This window comes from Lytechinus pictus, chromosome 15 (assembly GCF_037042905.1).
Source record: "Lytechinus pictus isolate F3 Inbred chromosome 15, Lp3.0, whole genome shotgun sequence".
NCBI classification, from domain to species: domain Eukaryota; kingdom Metazoa; phylum Echinodermata; class Echinoidea; order Temnopleuroida; family Toxopneustidae; genus Lytechinus; species Lytechinus pictus.
This window is the reverse complement of record NC_087259.1, coordinates 1,152,634-1,176,072: the sequence shown is the minus strand read 5'-3', so window position 1 is coordinate 1,176,072 and position 23,439 is coordinate 1,152,634. Positions and strand designations below refer to the sequence as shown.

The 23,439-nt window shown below is 36.3% G+C and overlaps 1 protein-coding gene across 1 annotated transcript; it reads left to right on the top strand.

Annotated features, from left to right (window-relative positions):
* Nucleotides 1-1,515: 1,515 nt before the first annotated feature.
* LOC135156913 (restin homolog) lies at nt 1,516-21,967 on the top strand. Its single transcript, XM_064110799.1, has 16 exons — nt 1,516-1,596; nt 2,082-2,406; nt 2,628-3,239; nt 4,459-5,967; nt 8,679-8,739; nt 9,186-9,320; nt 10,486-10,620; nt 11,391-11,509; nt 12,224-12,365; nt 12,815-12,942; nt 13,364-13,708; nt 16,106-16,168; nt 16,593-16,804; nt 17,446-17,631; nt 18,165-18,276; nt 19,442-21,967. The coding sequence occupies exons 2-16, from the start codon at nt 2,094-2,096 to the stop codon at nt 19,501-19,503; spliced, it is 4,134 nt and encodes a 1,377-aa protein (XP_063966869.1). The 5' UTR covers nt 1,516-1,596; nt 2,082-2,093; the 3' UTR covers nt 19,504-21,967.
* The last annotated feature ends 1,472 nt before the right edge of the window (nt 21,968-23,439 follow it).

Genomic DNA, 23,439 nt, shown 5'->3' with positions numbered 1-23,439 from the left:
GGGCCTGTTACATGAAGCTTAGTAATTGATAGTAAGGTTGATTTGTATGCTTGATTGTATATAATGGTCAACCTTGGGCCTGTTACATGAAGCTCAGTAATTGATAGTAAGGTTGATTTGTTAGCTTGATTGTATATAATGGTCAACCTTGGGCCTGTTACATGAAGCTCAGTAATTGATAGTAAGGTTGATTTGTATGCTTCATTGTATATAATGGTCAACCTAGGGCCTGTTACATGAAGCTCAGTAATTGATAGTAAGGTTGATTTGTTAGCTTGATTGTATATAATGGTCAACCTTGGGCCTGTTACATGAAGCTTAGTAATTGATAGTAAGGTTGATTTGTATGCTTCATTGTATATAATGGTCAACCTTGGGCCTGTTACATGAAGCTCAGTAATTGATAGTAAGGTTGATTTGTTAGCTTGATTGTATATAATGGTCAACCTTGGGCCTGTTACATGAAGCTTAGTAATTGATAGTAAGGTTGATTTGTATGCTTGATTGTATATAATGGTCAACCTTGGGCCTGTTACATGAAGCTCAGTAATTGATAGTAAGGTTGATTTGTTAGCTTGATTGTATATAATGGTCAACCTTGGGCCTGTTACATGAAGCTCAGTAATTGATAGTAAGGTTGATTTGTATGCTTCATTGTATATAATGGTCAACCTTGGGCCTGTTACATGAAGCTCAGTAATTGATAGTAAGGTTGATTTGTTAGCTTGATTGTATATAATGGTCAACCTTGGGCCTGTTACATGAAGCTTAGTAATTGATAGTAAGGTTGATTTGTATGCTTCATTGTATATAATGGTCAACCTTGGGCCTGTTACATGAAGCTCAGTAATTGATAGTAAGGTTGATTTGTTAGCTTGATTGTATATAATGGTCAACCTTGGGCCTGTTACATGAAGCTTAGTAATTGATAGTAAGGTTGATTTGTTAGCTTGATTGTATATAATGGTCAACCTTGGGCCTGTTACATGAAGCTTAGTAATTGATAGTAAGGTTGATTTGTATGCTTCATTGTATATAATGGTCAACCTTGGGCCTGTTACATGAAGCTTAGTAATTGATAGTAAGGTTGATTTGTATGCTTCATTGTATATAATGGTCAACCTGGGGCCAAGGTTGATTTGTATGCTTGATTGTACATAGTGATGAATGTAATTAAGTGTAATGCTGCAGTCTTATTCACGAAACTGATTCCATTTGAAATAACACAATGTCTTTGATCTGTTTGGAGTTCATTCAAGGAGCTAGGTTTAAAATCTTTGATCTGTTTGGAGTTCATTCAAGGAGCTAGGATTAAAATCTTTGATCTGTTTGGAGTTCATTCAAGGAGCTAGGTTTAAAATCTTTGATCTGTTTGGAGTTCAAGGAGCTAGGTTTAAAATCTTCCACTAAATGTTGATTCCAGACCTGCCGTTATTTTTTTTTATTTTTATTTTTTTATGTATGCATGTTTTTTTCAAGAAACAACTAATGCTCCCCTCTGTCGCTTACATGTATTTGTTCTAGGAGCTTAAGTTGGAGATCAACAGAGTAAGAGATGACGACCAATCTCCCAGAGGAAGTGACTCTTCGGAACAGGTAATATAATCAGTTTACATTCACTTGATTTTCTTGGAGTTGGTCTACTTCTGAGACTGTTTGATATCTTGTGCGCTTAAGCCTATTTTTACTGGGCTAGTTCAGACCAGGTTTTTACTGGGATGGGTGGTAGGGGCCAAATGTTAAATGTTAGGGCAAAGCAGGTGAGAAGTTCAATAGATTTTAGTTTACAACCTCAAAATTTGGATGAATAGTATTTTTAACATTTCTAGAAAATTACAGACTTTGACAATATACACATTTACACAAGGCTTTTATTGGATTTGATGGATTTATTTGTCACAAGACTAATAGGAATACTTAAAATTTTTGTTGAACATGAGTCATGAATTTTAATCTTGAATCTAAAATGTCAAATGATCATCAAGCTTTTTGACATCAGCCTAAACTCTGTTTTAATTTTAAATTTTCAATACTTTTGTGCAAAATTGAAGTGGATGCATGTTTCTTGTGCATTTTCATAGCTTCAACAGCTCATGCAAGAGCAAATCCGAGAGCTTAGTCGTCTTACCAACGCGCTTCATGCCAACCTTCCCCTCAATGTCAACATCACCCACCAGAGTGAGACTTCAAGCACCAGAGGAGAATCCCATGATGATAGAGACAGGAATAGCCTTAGGGATGTCCTTGGGGCAGAACTGGCTGCCATGCAGACCTTGAGACGACAGATTGAAGAAGGCATGGGTAGGAGAAATGACAATCACCTGCATGTGGTTATTGATAGGCAAGGTGCTGTCCAGTCATCAACGACAAGTGGTGTAGGTAGCGGAGTCGGCAGTGATAGCAATGGTGAGTACATCAGCATTGTATCAATATTTTCAGAATATTAATGAAGTTTGACTTTGGTCAAGTTTGTTTAAATATAAAGTAACATTTTTTTGAGGAGTAGAACATGCCTGAAAATGTGCCATTTGTTTTGTCTGCATCATAAAACCAGTTCTAATACTTTGTTCGAATTTTAAGAACAATTGATGTAGAACATTTGTTTGCCCTTGTTTGCTTTGTCATAGATATTTCGCCAACTATCACCACAGCTAGTGAGGCACAGCGCAGAAGCTTTGGAGTTGGTCATGATCCTGAGAGCATACAACCACCACCTCTCTTCTCCCAAGACACTGGCCTTTACATTCCAGTTCCTCAGCCCAGTCTGAGCCTTGAAGAACTTTCATTTCCCACTGCTGCCACCAAAGAAGATCTCCAAAGAGAAGTGATGGAGCTCCGTTCTCTGCTCAAGGACTCCAAACAGAGGCAACAAAACCTTGAGAAGCGGTTAGAGAGAGAAGAGCTTGAGAGCTTGAGGAGCATCCCTGGACATGACCTTACTGATCCCACCGCTGCCACCCGAGAGGAACTTCAGCGAGAGGTGGCAGATCTACGTTCCAAGCTCAAGGATGCCAGGAGGCGTTATCATTCCCTTGAGAAGCGTATTGAGCGGGAAGAGCTGGAGAGCCTGAGGAGTGTTCCTGGACAGGAGACCGATGGTGATCCTCAGGTGATCTCTGGACTTCAGAAAGATCTGGCAGGGCTAAGGATGAAGCTAAGGGAAAGCGAGAGACATAATACCACACTGAAACACCAGCTGGATGCAGCTTTACTCAACCAAGCAAGCAGCGATAGCTCGGGTAATGAGATAATTCCACTTCATTTCAGTTTATGAATTATGATTAATTTGAAGAGTCCTGGCCTGTTTCATAAAGTGCAGAGTTACACATGATTTTATTAATCAGGATTAACCAGAATTTAGACAATTAGCTGCTGTAGTTATCATTAACTTTGCATTGAATAATCTGATTTTAAAGACAGATTTGGACTTACATTACTCTATTATTACATATTACAGGTATTTTCCATGTCAACTTCACTTTTGCATAAATCTTACTGAAAATGGAATTGAAAGGCATAATGAATGAAAGATAAGTGTTGTGTATAAATATGATTACAGTCCGACCTCTCTTATCCGGCCTCCCCTTATCCGGATCTCTCTATTATCCGGACGCACACTTGACGAGATTTTTTTTTTTTTCCAATTCAATCTTGTACGTGGGGAAATGAGATTTCAATCTAAACTCAATCCTATATGCCAACTCACTTTGATTACATTTATTTTCTAATATAGTCTACCTACAACAACATTATTTTTCATGAAAATATCTCACCCAAAGAACTTAGACAGGATAATTTTCCAGTAAATAAGGGCGCAGTGCAAACATTTTCATCACGTTCTCTTCCCCCCCCCCCCCCCCCGGGGAAAAAAAACAACACTAGTGCGCGCTAGTCCTCAATACGGACAGCGCCATTTATCATGTTTGAGCCTACAGTCAGTATAACAATGACTGACATTGCAAAGCTGCGATACCCGCGCAATGATCTAATTGTAAAACTTAGTTTCATCGAGTCCTTCTCTTTCTTTCATGGTATGCTCGATGTATACCTCAATCATTTTAACAGTTAAATTATCCAAGAGTTTTGGCCATCGATCGATTTCATTTCTGTAAAAATACCTCCCATAATTTGCACTCATACTGCAGTGAATACTGTCTGTACGCCCACTACAATAGATTACGTGTAGCTACCGCCGTTGGGCATGTTGGGGAGGCAGCTGCGTGTATTTGATATTGGGTCTCCCAGATCTGGATAAATCTCTTATCCGGATTGGTGCTGGTCCCAACGTGTCCGGATAAGAGAGGTCGGACTGTATTCATTTTCTACTTCTGTATTTACAATGTTATACTAGAGCAAATCTAATATTTTCACTAAAATATGTTGACTTTAGTGGACTTGATATCCTAATAGAATCAAAGCAGAAAGTGACAATTGATCATTTTTTTTTTAACTTTTCAGGGGACCATGTAGTTCCTATCTTGAAACAACAGCTTGATCAAGCCAAAGCACTGTTGGAGGAGGAGAATCACAAACTACAAGCAGCTGAACAGCAGAATGCTGCTCTTCGTCACCACCTTGGCATCGGTCCTGAATCCCCTCCAGACTCTGGCAGAGACCTTGTTGATAATCTTAAGTTAGAGAATGAACATCTTGCTTCTCAGCTACAGGAAGCCGTAGAACGTGCGCATGGGAGACAACAGGATACCCAGAATAAATATGGACAAACAGCGGGTGCTTCAGCAGGTGGTGTGCAGGTCGCACTTCTCCAGAAGAAATTGGACAAAGCACAGAACTTGATTGAGCTTCTGAAGAGGCATATCCGTCTCAATGGATCAGGAGCGGATGGACAGGAGAGAGAATTTAATCCAGAGTTGATTGTGGATATGGCAAAGGAGATTGAACGCTTGCGCAAGGAGCTGAACTCCGCACAGGACCAGGAACAAGTATCTAATGATGAAACAGCTAATACCAGGAGGACAAGATCAGTGAGAGGTGCTTCAAGTTCTTGTGAGGTTGTCATGCCTCCTTCATTGCATAAGCAGCTTGAAAAGGCACAGTTGGAGATGAATGCAACAAAGAGAAGATTCAAAGCTCTTACTCTCAAGCTTCATGCCACTGAGGGCACCGTTCATCAACAGGCAGAACGCATCAAGCGTTACAGACGACAGCTACATAATATGGGTTTACCAGCACCTGGTACTCCTAAGCGTGTCAGCAGTGACTCAAATCTGCTGAATGCATCTACTTATGCTCAAGCGAACCGACGTTTGTCAGCCGTTTCTCTGTCACAGATTCCTAGTTCTGATGATGACAGGGACAGCACATCTTCGGCAAGCTTGACACCATCAGAAAGGAGTGTGGGTGCTGCCGATGTAACGTTTTCTGGGTTTGGTTTGACCAATGACACAGATGAACTCAAAGAGCAAGTGGCAGTCCTCAAGAAGCAGTTGAAGAGATGCCGCCATGTAATCCGCAAGCTCCAAGTCCGTATTCAAAATGGTGGATTGAGCCGTCCTTCCAGTCCATCCCGGGATCCTTCTAACCAGAACCCTTGGTTTGAACTTGTAGCCAACCGAGCAGCATTTGAGCGTCTCCAGCAGGATCTGGAGAATGTGACAAGCCAGCTAGAGAACGTCATGGATGCAAATGCCTCTCTTCAGGAGCGTAACCAGGAGCTCCTATCTGAGCTGGTTGAGCTCCAGACCCAGAAGCAGAACTCCTTCAGCGAGGAGGTGATCAGGTCACAGGAGCTTGAGATTGGAAGGCTCCACGAGCAGCTGGCGGAGCTTCGTAGTCTGATGGGTGTCCTTACCAACATGCTTGCAGAAGCATTGGGAATCCTGAAAGGATTGGAGAAGGAGAACAAGACGGCCCTGGAAGGTGCCTTCTCTGAGAGAGTGACTGTCATTGAGGAGAGGTTACAAGATGGCTCTGAAGTAGTAGACACAATCAAAAGACTCATAGGAGGTCAGGACATTTTATTTTTTTTGTTAGAGGTTTTCAACTATTATTTATTAAGCCCAGCACACACTTTGCGATTGTAACAAAATCACAGAGTGTGCGCCAACCTACAATGCGCTGCAATTTTTGTTATCATCTATACAGTATTTTTGTTAACATCTAGATATCTTTCATATGTAAATACTGTTAGTTTTTGTCTCGCCCACCAGAGGTGAAGGTAGGGATCCAAATGTTGTCTGTCGTCCGTCTGTCACAAACCTTATGACACATAACTCCACAACCGTAAGTCACTTTTCAACCAAACTTAGATGGTAGATGGACTTGGGGGACCTTTTTAGGCTGCAGTCGGAGGTCATATGGTAAGGTCAAAGGTCATTTTCAGGTCAACGTTAAAGTTTACATGCAAGACTCTTATGACACCTAACTCTGCAACCGTAAGTAACTTTTCAACCAAACTTGGATGGTAGTTGGACTTGGGGGACCTGCATGTTATGCTGCAGTCGGAGGTCACATGATAAGGTCAAAGGTCATTTTCAGATCAACGTTAAAGTTTCCATGCAAGATTCTCTTATGACACAACTCTGCAACCGTAAATCACTTATCAACCAAACTTGGATGGTAGATGTACTTAGGGGACTTGCATGCTATTGTGTTGGGAGGTCACATGGTATGGTCAAAGTTCATTTTGAGGTCAACATTAAAGTTTACATGCAAGACTCATATGACAAGTGTTATTCCATCCCAGTCATTTCACAATGAAATTTCGATACAATTCCGTTTCGTGCCCTCGCAAATCATGATATTTCTGGTTATTTTCATAAGTGGGCAAGACACAAAATCGCTTTTGCCTTGTTGTTAAATTGTTATGTAGTCATTGTTTATATATATATTACAGAGTATATTTAGTAGACTCACGATTGTTCATTCTTAACTAACAAGTTAAGAAACGTGTTTCTATCTGCCTATACTAGAAGGGGCCAGACTTTTTTTTTTAGACTTGACTAGCATTCATGCTATTTTCTGGTTCCTATTATCCTTGCTTTTCTATGTATTCATAACTGATGGCTGTAAACATGTAAATTGGTATTATCATTGCATTGGATAATAAATAAATCATTCATTCATTTAACTGTGACCCGATTTGATGCAGTAGGATCGCAAGCCAAATCTCAGACATTTGACATGTCAAATCTTTGTGCGATTTTTCCTCAATTTTGCTAATTTCAGCCAATCAGATTTGTCAAAGATGATGATGTCATGGCCAATTTGCTGCCCTTCATCTACAGCAGCATCCATGCAACATACCTCACACCCTTACAACTGCACACACACATTAATATCCTCAAAAACACATGGGCTTTTTTTATTCATCTTTAATTTACCCCCCGCCCCCGAAAGAAAAATGAATTGAAAAAATTATTTAATTATATAAATATAGGAGAGAAAGATAGTCTTGTATCTAATAATAATTTATTATGATATATCTAAATAATGAAATTATTTTAAAAAGTCATTTTCTTTTTCATGCTTAGAATCATGGGTGTGGGTGAGATACATGTATGTTCAAGAAATGAAGAAATATCTAATTTATTTCAGAACAGTAGCCTGCTAATATCAGTACAAAACCGCCTTGACTATGTACATGTAGGCCCATATACCTGTAAGTTATTTGAAAATGCAGATCTCCATATAAATTGCATTTCTTTCCGAGGGAGTTTAAATTCGGTGAATATCATTCATAACTTAAATATATCCCAATTAAGAAATCATCCAACTTAATCAGCAGTTTTCAAAATAAACATGAAATGTAAAATGGAAAATTACCATCACTGAAGCCTTTACTGAGAGATTGCTCCCCCAGAGTTTAGGCTAGGCAGAGAGGCTCAGACCGGCTAGCTTACAGCACAAGCTCCAATCACACTCAAGTGAATAAATCCCGGCGACCTCCTAAGTTTTTTAGATGGAGCCCTGTTTCATGATTTATCGTCCTATATTCACCCCCTCCTCCAGAAAGAAATAAAAAATAGCTTTGAAGTTATAATTCACCACTAAGCTAAATGTTTCGGGATGTCAATAAAATCCATTTAGACAAGCAAAGCCTAGATCAAAACGATGACTTTCTTTCCATACTATCTGTGTGAAAAAACTGGTAGCGGAATAGGAGCATATGTATAAAGCCTACAGAAATAAAGATGGAGTAGCTGCACACATGATACAGAAAAAGATTTACTGTTCAGATATTTTTTACTATGCATATTGATGGCTTTACAAGTGCAACTTTGCACCTCGTGCCCACTTATTTCAAGGCTTACGTGAGATACAGTGTTTTGCAGAGCTGTTGCAATGTGTGTGCTGGCCTGTGATGAGATTCTACTGACATGGGATTGGCAACTTCTTGCAATTTGATCTTAGTACAATCGCATCGCATAGTGTGCGCTGGGCTTTATAGGAAAGGTGCTATAAAACAGCAAGTACAGTTACTAGCTACCATTTTAACTTCTAGTTTATGTAACCAGATTACTCTGTCAATAAAGGTGCTTATTTTTTTCGAATGATCAAGAAATCCCTTGCTCATGTGATTGTAGGTAATCAATTTAGATATGACTTTTATTCAGTTCAATTTAAAATATTAATTAATTTGCTGTCAATATATTTTTTTACTGATAATTAACTTATTCATATGGTTAATGTTTTATATTAATGTTTGACTGTTACAGATGAATCACAGTTTGGGAGAAGACAGAGTGAAGCTGATGTCAGAGAATTGTTTTCAGACAGGTAATAGCTCTTACAAATCATGATTTCATTCAAAAAGTAAGAAGTGATATTGCTTTTTATTTTTCCAAGCCATAGTCAAACCTGGTGCACCCTTAGCTAATATCAATTAAAAAGGTCACCTCTATCTGCAAACAACATTGGATTGTATTTTTACAATCAAATCTTGGTTTAGTTCCAGTCAAAACAACATATTTAGTCCTCTCTTTCATGGAATGCTAGGTTTTATCTTCCTTTTTTGATATAAGAAATGTACTTGTCCTGTGACAAAAAATTTTTTCAGTGATTCTTACTAGCAATTTTTCTCTCATTCAATCAGATGTAAGGTAGCTTGTAATCTGTAAGAGAAAACCAATGACAAAACATTTCTGAAAGGTTCCCCTGTCCAAATCATTCTTCTACTTTTCAATATTTGGTTATGTTATAAACGTCACTCATTAACTTTGTAGGTTGCGAGTGAAGGACGAACAGATGCAGCAGTTACGTGATGAAATCAGAGGACAACAAAAGCTAAACAGAGAACTACAAGAGATACTTCACAATAACCAACTCAAGGCTGATAGCATGAAAGATGAGATCAAAAGGTATGCATCTTAAGCATCTAGTTTGTTAGGTACTGAAGTGCATGTTTACTTCACTAGGAGAGTTCTCTGCTTCAAACATCAATAGTTTCCTCCATTTATCAGACCTGTCGGGTGTCTCATTAAAGCTGTTAGTAAGTGGCAAACGAATAGTGATCCTTTTTGTATTGTACAACGCCTACTTACCTTGTTGTACACGAGCAAATGGGAGGCTGAATGTCAAACACTTGTACCATTGCAGATGTACCGTCCAGAATGTACCATTGCACGGGTCAAGAAAAGGTGACATAACTACAAAAATATGATTCAACGCATTGCATGCGCTTAGTAAATGCAGGTGCAAAACACATATGGCCGGGCGTACCAGTTAAAATGCACATTGATGTTGCAGCAGATCAGATACACGTTTGAAGGATTTATCTTTTGTTTTCAAAATTTTCTTTATTTTCATTGATTTTATGTGGGGCAAAAATGATTATACAATATTATTTTCACTAACTTCCAAATCGTTGTACAGTACAAATAGCGAATATTCTTATTTGTGCAATGGTGCAACATTTTGCATTCGGTGAAAGAAAGAGACACTCTATTCAACTCAGCATTGCCTCGTTAAATAGAGCATCTTTTTTTCACCTCATGCAAAAACTCATACCATCACACTCATGCCTATTCACTATTTGTATAATAAATGACATACTCCAAATTTTCATTGATGTGGATTTTGCTCTCGAGGTATGTTACCTCACCAATTGTAAAGTTGAGAGGAACACCCAGAGGCCCTGTAACATACAAGATATAATCAGTCATTCAATTAAATGTAAAGCTGTGGCAAACCATGTACTAATATCTCTTTCTTTGTAATGAGTATTTCTTATGCTTCTCCCAGATCCATTTTTAATGCAACTTATGAAAACAAAAAGTGCCCCTCAGAAAGAAAAAACCCTGAACCAGCATCCCCCAACATTTTCAATCATTTTTTTTAATCATAAATATAAACATGTTACCTAACACCTTTGTGCATGATCAAGATAGTAATCTGAACTGAACAACTTTAAACTCGGGTGAAGCCATTGGGTACATATACCTGATATGATTTATACTGACTTTCTAGTACTGTAATGAAGGCATAGCAATTTTCAATATTGGTTATGGTGCCCTTCCTGTGTAGGTTGAGATCTGAGCAGACTTTGGACACCAAGACACAAGAAGATCTGGAAAGACAAAGGAAACAGAATCAAGACATGCAGGAGATCTTACGCAAACAGGAGCAGAGAGCAGAAGCTGCACGCAAGGACCTAGAAAGGTTAGAAAACCTTTATAATTTGTCCAGGAGAGAGGAAAAAGTCATTTTGATGATATGATGATGATGGTGATGATGATGATGGTGATGATGATGATGATGATGGAGATGATGATGGTGATGGTGATGATGATGATGGTGATGATGGTTGTGATGATGATGATGATGTTGGTGATGATGATGGTTGTGATGATGATGATGGTGATGATGATGATGATGATGGTGATGGAGATGATGATGATGATGATGATGATGATGGTGATGATGATGGAGATGATGATGATGATGATGATGGTGATGATGATGATGATGATGATGGTGATGAAGATGATGATGGTTGTGATGATAATGAAGGTGATGATGATGATGATGATGGTGGTGATGATGATGATGGTGATGATGTTGATGGAGATGATGATGATGATGATGATGATGGTTGTCATGATGATTATGGTGATGATGATGGTGATGGAGATGATGATGATGATGATGATGATGATGATGATGGTGATGATGATGATGGAGATGATGATGATGATGATGGTGATGGTGATGAAGATGATGATGATGGTGATGATGATGATGATGATGGTGATGATGATGATGATGATGATGATGATGATGATGATGATGATGATGGAGATGATGATGATGATAATGATGGTGATGATGGTGATGATGATGATGATGATGATGATGATGACGATGAAGATGATGATGACGATGATAATGAAGATGATGGTGTACTAATCCTTTATCATTTATACTTGCAGGGAGTATGAGAAAGAGATTATTATTCTACATGATCGACTAGAAGAAGCCAGAAAAATGAATGACAAACACAGAGAGAAGAGCAAGAAAAGTGCTTCAACTGGATCAGAACATTCAGATGGTAAGCATTACTGTATTATGTGAGAGAGACCCTGTAGAAACTATTTTGGGAGCAACTCCCAAAATTGGACAATGCATAGTCATTTTTTACTCTTCAGTTTGCAACAATTATGTTCTTGTTTATTTACTGTTTGTTTTCAGCATGTATACTATGTATACTGGGACGAAAAGATGAATAAAATATCTTTATAATTTTATTTTACTCACATATTTTGTATGAGTTGGTCCAAATAACAAAATGGCCTGCTTACTCTCTATTTTAGTTTGAAGAGTAACATATAGACCCACTTGATAAGAATGTCTAGGGAACATCTATCAAGGAAATGAATTGTCCAACAATTACATAAAAGGAAAGTAAATAGTGGATGAACCTTTGCTTATACCATCTTTGACCATGTGATATTCCATGCTAATTTCTGAATTAAAGATGATTGTGATTGTTTTTATGATGTGCTACTGATATCCATTTTACTTTTAAAAAGAATCTAATTTCTTTCTATTTTACAGAAATACTTTGATACTTTTTTTTAAATAATTGAAAACTCTAACTTTCAAAGTTGGCTATCTTTCTTAGCAAAGTAAAGAGGTACACCACTATAATTCCCCTATCATGATATCAGCCTAGATAGGCTGTTACAAACCAACACCTGGTGAAGTTGTATCTGAGGGAATGGGATTCTAAGGTTTAAAGAGTTTGATATGTTTCTGTTTAAAGGTCAAGGAACCATCTATCTTCATGAGACCAACATCAAACTAACAACTGAGAATAGTGTACTTCAGAAGCGGCTTACAGAACAAGAAGATAAGAGCTACAGAATGAAAGCAGAACTGGATAGAGCAAATAAAGAAATCAAGAGGTAAGTCACATGATAAAGAGTGTAGTAAATGGGAAAGAATTCCTTGAATGCTGGAGCACCTAATCAGATTAAATGTGTTAAAGCCTTGATAATATTGTGTAGAACTAAGAAATATTCGGATGTATTAGGCACTTTATGTTTGTTGCATATTATTATTTCTTGTTGATAATATTCATTTCTTACAAAGGCATAACTGTAGGTAAATTAATATAAAAACAATGTATTTTCAGTTGATGGTTGTATATGAAAGAGCTGTTCAATTAAAAAAAATACTTTTAAACACTTTCCACCAATACAACAGAATAGGATGTACATGTATATTGTGGCAAACAATATATTATGACAAAAGTCTCAGCTGCATTACCATTGCTTGATGAAGGCTATTGAAATGTGGCAAATTTTGTTTGGGCGCTTTGTGGTACTTTTACTTGATTGTATTGTTTTCCCAGGTTACTTTCTGAGAAGCATCGTTTAAGTGATCAAACCCAGAGGCTTCAAGATCAGGTGACTGATAATGAACAGCTTGCCAACTCACTTCGCTTTGAACTCAGTATCTATGAACAACTTCATCAAAAAGGTCAGATTATTGAATATATTAATAAGGTCAATTCAACATAAATTGCTGCTCTGTGGAATTTATGTTTGTATTATCTTCCAATCATGAACGTTAGTCGATTAAGAGTAAATAGCTGCTGACGTTTTTTTTTTTTTTTCGATAGCTTTATTCTGTAGGCTGAATAATATCAGAACTTTTTTATTCATTTAATGATGATATAAAGGAATACAAAGAGCAATCCCTTGCAGATATTCATGATACTCACCCTTAATATGAGAGTCATTACAAAATCCATGATTATTTTGCTCATTTTTCCCTAAATGGAATATTACCTTCATAGTTTTCTTCTTCAAACTCCATCACACAAATATTTATTTCGTTATACACTTTGATTATGATTCCAATGTTGGTACTCAATCAGGGAATTTATTATTTCTTGCAGATAATAGCTCCAGGTCACCTGGTTCCAGAGGCCGGGGAGGGGAACATTCCCCATCCCATCACCATGTCATTGACCGTACCACAGGCGTTGACCTCTCAGAACTCCTCAAGGAGCTACGTCACCTACGGATTCAGCTGGAGCGGAGTATTGATACTAACAATGCCCTTAGGATCCGCCTAGAGGAGGCCCTTAGGGAGAAGACCCTGTCTCCCAACTCTGGGAAGGAATCTATGTCACCAAGGACAACGGTCATCTCAGAGGAAGTCAGAATACATAGTAGTAGCACTAGGAGAAGATCTAGTGAGGATAGGACCAAGAACAGTAGTGCAAGAAAACTCTTCACAGGTAAACCTGAAACTAGTTTGTGGTCAATATTTATTCATTTTGTTTTATTGAATGGTTTATTAGCAAAAGGGCTGAATTACATTCAGTTGACGATATCTATGATATATACAGACATGTAAAAACATACAATGATATTAGGCAATTATTTCATCGACAAACTACTTATATAAATTAACCAAAGGTGGATTAATAAAAGATAAATTGTAGGGGAAGGCGGGTTAAGTTGTGACACTTTTTGCATTTTGCATGTTAGAATTGATATGACTAATAATATTGTAGAAATAAGTACCTTGCCTTTAAATTTGATTCTTGGGAAATATTTTTCACGTATATATAATTTTCTACCCCCACACTGAAATTCATTGTGACCTTTGAAAAAAACGATGTCAAATGGCTCAACTTGCCCCATATGTGGGGTAAGTTGTGCCACCTTCTGGGGTAAGTTGAGCCACAAAAACTATGTACAAAATGTATGCGGGAAGAAGCAGCATGTCAATTTTTTATTTCAAGTCTTTTCACTTGCTAATTCTCTATAAATACTAACATCCTCTAAAAGTAAAAGAACTGTCATGTGAATTTACACCTTTCTGCCTGCATATCAATGGTTTTTCAATTTTTCAATTTTTTTTTTCATTTTTATTACCATAAAAATTACCATGGCTCAACTTGCCCCATGTTGGCTGGCTCAAAGTACCCCAGTCCGAACTTAATGCGATATTTTCACATCCACACATTTCTTATGCATCCATCATTTAAAAGAATATGACAAGAATGAAGATCCATACCTGGACTAACAATATTGTTCTTATTTCTTTATTATATTTAAAGACGTGTGTGGGTAAAAAGCACTCCTCTATTTTACACCCTTTTTTACTTTTTTGGCTGAAATTTGTATTTTTCCGTCTAAAAAAATATTTTTTGTTTCAAAGTCGAAAACAATATGGTTGGATAAAGGGTTATATAATGGGTCATCAATGCATGACACCACCATTGTGTCTGACTCATTCATTATTGGCCTGGGGGTGGTGGCTCAACTTGCCCCTATGCTCAACTTACCCCGCCTTCCCCTATGTATTTACCCAACATGGCAAAAGGTGAAACGTAAAGTTAAGAAAATATCTCTGATATTATCAGAAAATGGTGATGTCAGTCATATCGTCGGCGTTCATCCAAACTGTGGTATCAGTCAATTTTGGTCAAAAAAATTTGAGATTCTTGCAGAAAATGAAAGTACAAGTCCTATTCTATTCATAACTAAATTTCTAGGCAGCAATCTTTTATGAGTTTCTGAGATATGAGGGGATTTCTACGGCGACGCCATACAGTTTGTTGACAAAATGCGCAAATCCCATTGGAAACGTATACTGTAGCAAAGCAAGCAACAGCTGCGTGCACTTTAATATGCAAATGCACGGTCAGTCAAACCGTCGTATCGGCACTGCCTTGACTTTGCACGTGAAAAAGTGATACAATGTTTTGACTGATCACGCACATTGAAATCGCGGTCAGGGTTGATGTTTTTCCTATGGGTGTTTTTGTAAAGGGGAAATCTAAACCGCTCAGACCAAAATTACAAGCATGTAGCTCTTCTGTGACATTTTCTCTTATATTTGGTTTTGTGTAAAAATAAAGATACCAATGTCAAGCAATTGTTTTGGTCTTTCCAACCATGTATATTTCTAAGCAATGAAAAGGCTGTCAGGCTGGGAAACACAGTGTAGAAATTGTAGTAAACTTTGAAGTGGATTTTCTATGAAATGGGTTTCCACTGTGGTTATGTGTGATACGATGGTTTGGATGACAGCCAACGATATGTGAATCAAGAAAATCATTGTCATGTGTAAATAAAAGGATGAAAATGGATTTCAAAAGGAAGTAAATGCTGAAACACAACCATCTTCAATAACCTTATCTTCTGATCATTATTTTGAGTTGCTTTTATTTCTATTCAATTCAATTTATTTTCCACATATTGAGTAAAAAACATGCAATATCATTACAATCGAATACATACATAGATAATAACAATATCAAGTATAAATAGTTACAATATATTACATAAAAAGACATAGAAGATCAAAATGTGGAGGGGATTCTTGTTCAACAGTTTTTCTAGATAGCAATTTTTTTAGGTGTGATGTTCATGTTGAATTTTTGAAAAATTCTCTCAGGAAAAGCATGGATATTGCATACTAAAAATGGAGTCCATTGACAGCTGACCTTGGATGATTCCTTTGTACAGGAAGACATAATACCACATTGTATAGGGCGCTTATATTAAGAAGTGGTTGCTTTAGGGGGATCAACTCTGCAAGTAACTAAAAAACACATATTTTCAGATTAAGTCTTGTTACAACCTATCACAATTCTCTCTGATTATGCAATCTTTTGTTTTAGATGGAAAGACACAGAAACACTCTGAAGGAAATGGACATTTATATGAGGATTTTGCCATCCATGGTGAGTTTTTATTGAACAGTGACCAATAAATTGACTGTTGGAAATTTGTTGATAAAAGAATCATTCTTTAGAAGAAAAATAATCTTATTCATATTCCCTCACTTGTAGCCATTTCACATTTCAGTTTGAATATAGATTTAATTTGTTGATAGGTTTAGGTTAGAATGATTTGTATCTCAAAGAAACGTCTATTCTGTTGCAGTAAAGGGAAAATAGAACTTGTTTGTAGGTGATAAAAGAAAACAAATGCATAAAATTAAAAAAAAGTCAAATGGTCCTTTGCTCGTTATGAAGCAACATTTGTTTGAAAATTTGCACTTAACCTATTCATTATCTTCTGCTGTGGAATATTGCCAATTTGAATGAATAATGATTTCATCCCAATCCTAAGCAAACTGATTGACACATCTATTTTTGCTGTCAGGCATTGGACATCTCTACAGCAATGGTGAAAGCAGAGTAAAGAAATCCTCATCAGTTCAATCTGATTTATCAGAGGGCACTTCTAAGAAAGAGAGTTATGCCGTCTCCATGGCTACAACCTATGAAGCTGTAAGGTCAGGGGTCAAAGAGGCAGCTGTTGTCGGTGGAACCATTGAAGTGTTGCTCAGGGAGAAACTCTCCAGGCTTGCTCAGGTAATGTTGCTTCTTTGAAATTTTCATTATAAATCTTGTTTAACCAGCTGCCACAATTTGATAACACTTTGTTGTAATGTTGGTACTTGGATGGAGACAGCACTTTTCTACATGTATGTGATGATCATTAATCGTGATAACCTGTCAATGAGACAGTTGGTGATATTCTCATAGCATTGGTTGAAATCACACTTTAATAGAATGTTGATCAATTCATTCATTGAGTACATACTATTTCCTACCCAAGAATTATTGATGGTATGGTGGAAAATTGAAGATTCTGTTGTTGATATCTTTATATGCAAACATCTGCTTATAGACGATTACTATCTGACCATTTAATAGAGTTTGCAGTTGTGATTTCTACAGGGGCTCAAATGCTGATTTTTATTTTGGAATCCTGAACAAAAGTTACTAATTTTATTTGATTTCAGGTCTTGAATTCTGATATTTTTAGGGCAAGGCCCCTTTTTCCTTTGGCATATTTCTTATATTACAGCACAAATGGGGGAAATAAAAATGGTAGAAATCTCAAGGCCAGTGAGTGAGTGGCACATCATGCATGGTCAACTGGACATTCATGACTATGGCTATCAATAGCCTTGGATTCATTTAAGACCTGTTTTTTTTTTCTTGATCAGGTGGTTGAGGAGAGAAGCCCTCATTCCCGAGGGGAGGTAGTAAGTGAAGACCATACCCTCCTAACTACCCTTACTCATGATGTCAGACGATTGATAAAGCTCCTTAACACCAGTAAACGTCACCTAGTTAACTTCTGGATGACTGATTGTATGGTGCAGCAACATTCACAGAGTGATGAGGTCAAGGTATCAATGTCTTCATATCAGTTGCATTATTTAAACTCATTGGTTAATAGAAAATCTATACTATACGCTAAGTTTCTCTTGTAAATGCCAATACCTTTAAGCCATTCAAGAATACCTGGAGTACTTGTCATTACCATTCTTTTATGTGACCTTGCTTCGGAATGCAATGTACATCTTTCATGGCAAATTGTATTTTTTTTTTTTTAATGGCAAATTGTATTTGATTTTTTTTAATGAGTCAGATGAGATATTTGTGTGATTTGATTGTGATGATGATAAAAATAGTTGCAAAGACAAAATAAATAATGATGGAAATGTTGTTAGCTGAGATGTTGCTGCTGATGATGTGATAAAGATGGTGATTGTGATGATGATGATGCCTGTGATGATGGTATTATGACAGAAAGATACTGATGATCATATTTCTCCAGTACTTGTTTCTTCTTGTGTTACATCTGCTCAACCTAATATCTTATTCTTCCTATCTTGCATGGTTATCAACCATGTTACTCATTTTTTTGGTCAAATTACAGGAGCTACGAAAGCGACTTGGAGCTCAAGAAAGACTAATGAAAGAAGCTCGTGATAGACTGGCAGCGACCAACAGGGAGAAAGAAAGCATGGAGGACGCTATCATTAGGCAGTGTAAGTTTTTCTTTATGGAAAAAGGGAAAATTCACAGAATCTGGAAAGGAAAAAAAAAAGAAGAAAATATGCAAATCAAAATGATTTGCTGTGTTTAACATTTGTTTGCATACACCTATACATGTATGAGTAAATACAAACTCAGATTTCCACTTTTTAACAATTGTTTTATTATGTGTCTTGCCACTGTAGAACATTCATTCATTCATTCATTTATTTATTTCCATTAACAATACATATGTACAAGTAAAAAATAGAAAACTCAAATTGATTAAAACGATACAAATAGGAAATGTAATATACATAGCATAAAACTAAATACGAAATATAATTGAAGGAATGGAATTTGCAATTTCAAAGACAGAAATCTTGGGACTTAACATTTTAAATTACAAATCAGAAATTAATAACAGTGAATCGTTTTTTAAGCCAATGGATGTATCATTTTGTTTGAACTTAGACTGACAATGTTTGATTGAATAATGGCACATTACTTGAACAATGCCAGATGATCTCATTGAAAAATTTATTTGCAATGTATTTATTTAGTGACATTACATCTGAGAATCCAAGAGCTGAAATGTAACAAGAGAAGGGAGTATAGCCTAAGAATATAAAGATGAGAACGTAAAGTTCAGATTTTCAACTGTTTTTTTTTTTTTTTTTTTATGTCACTTTCCACATTTTAAATAATTTAGTGCTTGCATTGTTCATCAGTAAAGCACTGAAAAATGATGACAATAATATTCATCTGTATAGTGTCATCTACAGTGGTGTTTGAAAGTTAGTGAACCCCACCAGAAAATGAACATTATTTAAAGTGTTCAAGTTCTGTCATGTCTTAGAAATCTAATTGCGAAATCAGGTGATAATGTAAAGTTTGTTTCTCTTGGCTTGCCGAACATTATAGTGTTTTTGTCTACATTCAACACTCAGCATGAAGGAGTGCATTATGTGGTGGGGTTCACTAACTTTTGAGCACAACTGTATCTAGACATAATTTATATTAAGTTGTACTATACTTCAACTTGAGCTCAAGCTGTGCTAAATAAAGTCAAACTTCAGTATATCATCTTTCTCAAAAATAATGTGTCCATGTTGAAATGTCCAAGAAGGTTTTCTTTCATTATAATGAGCCCCTGAATTTTTCTTCTTCAAATTTCAGTGTGTAAAACTCACCATGTCATCCAGAAAGCCAAGGGCAACCTACAGACAGTGGAATCATAAGGGCATAACAACCAACTGAACCAACATTAGTAACAGAAGGTCTCATCACCTGCTTGCCTGGCAATCCACCATACAGATTGTATGAGACATTGAATGATCTTGCCTTCCATACAATTGATTGCTTAGCATTTTTTTGTTATAAGATGGAATTTTGGAATAAATTATAGAAACAGAAAAGGACATGAACATATGATTTTTAAGTGGAACTAAGCACTTCAAAGTATATATCTTTTTGATATACCTTTTGCAGCCTTTCTGGTTTAAACACTCAGTTAAGTAATAATTAGGGGTCTATTTTACAATTTCTATCTATTTTTCTATCCATACACATGATCATTATTAACTCTTTGTCCGCCGTGCACGGAATCCCCTATTGCCGGATTAATTCTGTGGACACCAGAAATGGGTGCTCTGGATTTGCATGCGTAGTTTACATGGCTCTAACTTTTTTATGCCTTTTCCTTCAGAAAAATGTTCTACAGTTAAGTTATAGAGTATGAAAATAGCTTTCTATTCATGTATATTTCATAAATATTTACTCATGTTTAGAAGATATATCTCTGATCAATGAAAACCTTCAGATTTCAATTGGCAAACTATAAGTGTACAGGCTATTCATTCCCAGATTTTACAAAATATGAGAACAAGCTACTTATAACCCCTTTGTCAAAGAATAATAGTACAGGCCCAATACTCTAAGCCTAGGCTATTTTTTTTTCAATGGCAAGGCAGGAAGTGCAGCTTAGGGAGCTTAGCTTTTGTGATTGATAGCATTGTATAAATCAGTGTAATCGGATTGTCGTGAGATTTGTGCCGATCGGCGTACTTGGGGAAGCAGCAAGTGTGCCAATCGGCGAACTTGGCGAACAAAGAGTTAAATAATGTTTGTATAGTACCAGTCAAGCTATGTATTTTTCTTTCAGATGAAATTTACACAATTTAAAAAAAAACATTCCAGTTTACGTTGACTGTTGGGTTCTTTTCTCATGTCAGATATTATTTTTTTCTTTAGATTTGTCCAGGAATACACATTCTTATGAATATTTGCTTGCCATTTGGTAGAAAGATAAATATATATTTAGCTTTAAAAATGTTGATTAAGCAGAAAAATACATGGTACTAATTAGTAGAAGTGTTCAGCATCTGAGATATGCTACATAGGAAAAGCTAGATATGAGTTGTAGCTAAATACTTAATTTCTTAAGTTTTATTATTAATTTTAGAGCATTCAAGGATTGGAGAGAGACTAATTTTAAATGATTTTATTTCAACTGTCCAAATGCACACTGCAGGCTTTTAATATGGAGTTTTTACATTAATTTCCAGCATAAATTGAAGATTTTATTTTATAATGCATTTGAAGCTGAAAATTTGAACTTATTTTTTTTTTATTGTCAGCGTAAAGAGGAATGTGATAGGGAATATCACACTTACAAATAAAATGTTGAACATTGTTACACAAAGACCGGACTAAGTAGGTGAATTCCACACTTCACAGTAATGTACATGTAAATAATAATTATGTTGCTCTGTAATACTAGCTGTGTTATCCGGGCCTTAATGCAAAGCTTAGCAACTGATTATGCAGTTGTTGTATGATTCAATTACTCACTGCAATCAATTTTAGAAATCAGCTAAAGATTGATTGCAAAGCTTTATGTTATTTGCACCTGGGTGTGAATCTATATTTATTTAATTATAGAACTCAAATTTTTTTCCTTTTAGTATTAAAATGTGGGTGTTTTTAAAAATGAAATTATGGAAACCAATCTGTGAATCAAAAATGACAGAAAAGGAGAATGTAAATAATGCAGTTTAATTCCTGAAAGATAACTATAGAATTCTCATTAATCCAGAAATCAGTATTAGTATTATTGTAAATTAGATTCTTTTTAAATCTGAAAGGGAACTTGTTGCAATATTTCATGTACAAAGTAAGTAAATTGTGGATATGGGTTCAGGATTATAAATGGTATACTTGACAAACAGGTAATGAAATACATGCCATATTGCCTTTACTTTGCTAATATATGTATATAATGGTGCATTTTTATGACTTTCCAAACTTCTATAGTATGCTGTAATTACAATGAACAAAATTGATTTTGATTACTTGTGAACAAACACTTGGGTGCCTAGATTTCTTGCGGTAGTGCAACATCTCTTTCTTCTTGGTCCATTCCAATATTGTCAGTCTCTCATTATTAGGGATTTTTATTTAAGATATCGAAAACTTTTACATGGGATATTTGAATTCATGTTGCTTGTTTAAGTATTATGTAGATTCTAAGGTAGTGCCAAATGAACCAATTGAAATAGGTTTTAGACCATTTTAATGATTACTTTTATTTGTAGGTACATGGTTGGATTTTAGTGGATGTGTGTATATAGCAAGATAGTATTGTGCATAGGCAAGTCTAATTTGATCCCTGAAATGCAGTAAAAATGCTGTGAAAATCATAAATTAGAGTGATGGCTGCTTTATTGATTGACGCTTTCTCCCCTTATTTTCAATTTCTAATTTGTGAGTTTTTGTAATACATGTGGGCAAATTGTGCCTTTATGATTACATTGTTACACTGTAAGAGATTAGTCAACAACACAGTACACAAACTATTCACAAACCTCATTCAGTTTTTAAACACAACAATCTTATTGGGATCTCAGTGTTTTGATTTACTGATTTCAATTCTTGCTCATTGCGCATTCTTTCGATGAAAAGGATTAAGCCCAGCGCACACTATGCGACGTGATGGCAACGAAATCACAGAGTGTGCGTCAACTCACAATGTGCTGCAACCGCGACCCGTTTTGTTGCATTAGGGTCGCAGAAATTTGACTTGTCAAATCTTTCTGTGACTTTGCTAATTACAGCCAATCAGATTTGTCCTAAACGATGACATCGTGACCAGAAAACATATGCATCGCAGACAACATATGCGCAAAAGAAGAGGCGCCATGGAGATGCACGCGCTGCAGAGCTATTGCTATTGTATCTTGGTGCAATCACATCCCATAGTGTGCGCTGGGCTATAGAAACAGAAAGATTGAAGATGATGAAGAGAGAGAGAGAAACGGGGGGAGACGAGGCATGCTTGAGAGGAAGGGGTGAGAAGACTGTATACAGAGGGAATAAGATGGAAAGATGTGTAACATCATGGTTAAGGAATTGAAGAGATTGAGAGAGGAAATAGTTATTTCAAAATTAAGAGAGAAGAGAAAATAAAAGAAAATTCAGAAAGAGAAGAGAAACAAGAAAAGAGAGCTTATGAGAGATTTGATCCCATTTTTCCTCTTAAATCAAATCTTAAATTCTCTGATACATAATTAAAAAAGATCCAATTTCAAATTGGTGAGGATTGAGTTAGGTTTGCACAAAAGTGTTAACACATTAAAGTCACATACAGATATCTCCTCTTTCCAATGAAATCTTATTTATTCACATATGGTTATGGATGGTAGTGGGACTAGGCACAAAGTTATAGGCATGGCTTAGACCATGTCAGGTGGAGGGGAAGTAAACACTATGCTCTTAAAATAACCCCCAAAGAAAGAAGTCACAACAAGTAGGATCATAATGGCTACTCATGACACAAGGCAATCACTTAGGCCCGTATTCTGAAGTCGGGTTTAACTTAGATCGTGGTCTAACTCTGCTAAAATTATGGAATGTATGTTTTTGTCTCACCTGCATAGCAGAGTAAGACTATAGGCGCCACTTTTCCGACGGCGACGGTGTCAACACCAAATCTTAACTGAAAGTTAAGTTTTTGAAATGTCATAACTTAGACAGTATATGGACCTAGTTCATGAAATTTGGACATAAGGGTTATCAAATATTACTGAACATCCATCAAGATATAATTTATCTACCTTTCTTATATTAATCTATCCACTTATAATTTATCTCTCCATCCATCTATTTATCTATCTTTC